Source organism: Egretta garzetta, unplaced genomic scaffold (genome assembly GCF_000687185.1).
Source record: "Egretta garzetta isolate BGI_Z169 unplaced genomic scaffold, ASM68718v1 scaffold344, whole genome shotgun sequence".
NCBI lineage: Eukaryota > Metazoa > Chordata > Aves > Pelecaniformes > Ardeidae > Egretta > Egretta garzetta.
The window spans coordinates 90,791-93,433 of NW_009259315.1; the positions used below are offsets into that span (position 1 = coordinate 90,791).

Consider the following 2,643-nt stretch of genomic DNA (forward strand, 5'->3'; position numbering starts at 1 on the left):
GCTGGTGTCCGACAGCCCTGAGGTGTCACCAGCGTCCGTGCTGTAGCCATGGGGCTGGCAGACACCTTGGCCATCCCGCTGCACCTCGGGGCTGCCGTTGGACCCCGAGCCCCACTGGCCCTCGTAGGAGAGCTCAGGGTAGGGCTCCCCATTGCTCTCCACCCCCCAGGGCCCCTCGTTCCCCCCGGAGCTGCCCTGCTCCTCCTCTTCCTCCTCCAGGTCCTGCCGCGGGTCCCAGCGACCCTCCTCGGGTCCTCGTAATCACCTGCAAAACACCAGCACCACAGGACTGCTGCCAGCCAGCCGGTGCTCTCCAGCCCCCTCGCAGCCCCCCCAGCTCCTGGGATCCCCGGGACAAACCCCACCCCGACTTGAGGGTCTTTGGGCATCAAGGAGGGGAGGACTCACCCCACGGTGGGCTGCTGGCATTCTCCCCCAGGCCGATGACCCCATCCTCGTCCATCTGCCTTTCAAAGTCGTTTTCCTCCTCCTCCTCCTCCTCTCCCTCCCAGTGCGTCAGCTCTGTTTGTGTCCAGTGCAGCCATGGTGCCGGGCTGGCCATGGCCCACGGGCACAGCGTCCCCGTCACTTGCGCCGCTTCATGGCCCGGCGGCGGGCTGGGGGCCCCCTTGCCACGAATGTAGGTCACATCATTGCTGCTGCATCCTGGTGGGCCAGGAAGAGGGAGGGATGCTCAGCGGGACACAGCAGGCTCGGTTTGAGGTGTCCCCCCCCCGTTGCTGGGGCTTCCCCTGTCCCCCAGACCCTGGGGACCAGGACCCTGGGGCCACCCCCGACCCTGCATCCCACCATCAGCACCACCAAGCCGGAGCTGCCGCATCCCCCACAGCCACAATGGCCCACAGAGGTCCCTGTGGAAAGGAGCCCTCCCCCAAACAACCTTAAAAGGCTTTTCACCCCCCAGGGCAGGGACCGGGGGACGCCCAGCCCATGCTGGCACCCTCCAGATGTCACCCCGTGCAGCCACAGCCTGAGCACCGTCAGCAGTGCTGTCATGGTGCAGAATGGTGCTGAGGGCGTCAGGAGCCCCTCCAGGCCCCTCCGGCTCTGGGGGCTAACAGAGAAACCGATCACAGCAGAGGCCCAGCATGCTCACTCCACTGATGCCCTAAAAGCAGGAGCTTGCCCTTGCCTCACTCCTTCGTCTGCCGAGGTTCCCAGAGCCGCAGCGGCGGCTCAAGAGATGCCAGATGCCCAAAACCCAACCGTAAGGCAGGCAGCAAGAAAGGCCACGGGGTTTTCCTGGCAACGTCCCCCTCAGCTGGATTTGAGCCCCTCGCACCCCAGTTTTGGCCAGGGGGTGCTGGAGGCGGCAGCTGCCTACGTGCTGGTGGCTGGTACCGAGCACCACGCCGGCATCACCAGCGGCCACCCCACAGCACCCCCAACCCAGTGCTGGAGCATGGAGGAGCAACCGGCCCCATGTGGGGTACACTCACCCCATACCAGCATCCCCAGGGGTAACCCCCCATCCCCACACCCCTCCCACCACCATTGGGGGCCCCCAAAGCAGCAGCATCCCTCCAATCACCCCAAAACCTTCCTGCACCTGCGGGGCAGCTGGGCTTTTGCAGAAGTAGGAAATGATGCTCGATGCTCCAGTGCTTCCTGCAAGTTTGCAGGCAGCCGCAAAGTTTTTAACCCCATCAGGCCTTGCGCGGCAGGCACCGAACCCTCCTCCTGTGCCATTTTTCATTAAAACCTTTAGTTTTTAATCCAATTTGGAGCAAAATGCTGAAGCAAAAGGGTGGCCCAGGGAGGTGGGGAATCCCATGGACCATGAGCAGCTGCAGCCTCAAAGGACCATCAGGATAAGGGCCTTCCAGAAGGACAAGCAGCCCCAAAATTCAGCCAGCTGGACCCACAGCTTTGCCCGTATCCTGGATTTCTAAGAGGGGTGTGTGTGCATCCACCTGGCCCCCACCCCAAGCTGCTACTCACAGCCCCAGGGACGCTGTGGCCATAACCAGGCACCATGGTACATCCTGGCACATTTGTAGGCAGGCAATTAATGCAGCTCATTACTGTGTAATTAGCAGCAGGTGGAGGAGAGCTTGCACCAGTTGCTCCCGGATGCTAATGAAACCACGGCACGGTCCCTGGGGTGGCTGCATTTAGCTGCAGGGTGCTGCAGTGATTTTGGGGTGCTGCTAGCTCAGGGATGGTGGTGAGGAGCAACAAACCTATGGCATCCACATGCTCTGTGAAAAGTCCTCTAACCCATTCCGAAGTCTCAGATCTGCAACTTCCCTGGCTTAAATCCTGCTGTTAGTGGGGGTTGGGGGGTTATTTTCTGGTGCCACCCAGCATCAAGATCCTCGGGCATTATGCTTGCACCAGCAGCGGCATGCTCCCAGCCCTGCCTGCATCCTTGGGGCTTTCCAGGCAGGGAGCAAACACCAAAGCAGCCCTGAGGGTCTTGCAAACCTGCTGGGGTGTTTGCACGAGGCTTTTCCCCATATGCTGGCTGGGAAACTCCATTTTCCATGCCTGGAGATGCTCCACAGCTCCTCCGGCCACTGGGGAGGACAGGGCTGCTCATGGCATGCTTCAGGCTCTGCGGCTGCTCAATGCAGCTGAAGAGCAATTTTGGCTTTAGCTTCTCTCTGAGCTGGGATGTTT

The 2,643-nt window shown here is 61.5% G+C and overlaps 1 protein-coding gene across 1 annotated transcript in view; it reads right to left on the reverse strand.

Moving 5' to 3' along the window:
• Positions 1-612, reverse strand: part of AKNA (AT-hook transcription factor) — a 9,518-nt gene extending 8,906 nt beyond the window's left edge. Inside the window, 3 exon segments of the mRNA XM_035892025.1 lie at positions 3-227; positions 230-265; positions 409-612. Coding sequence (XP_035747918.1) covers positions 3-227; positions 230-265; positions 409-562 — 415 coding nt within the window. The 5' untranslated portion in view covers positions 563-612.
• Positions 613-2,643: the final 2,031 nt, after the last annotated feature.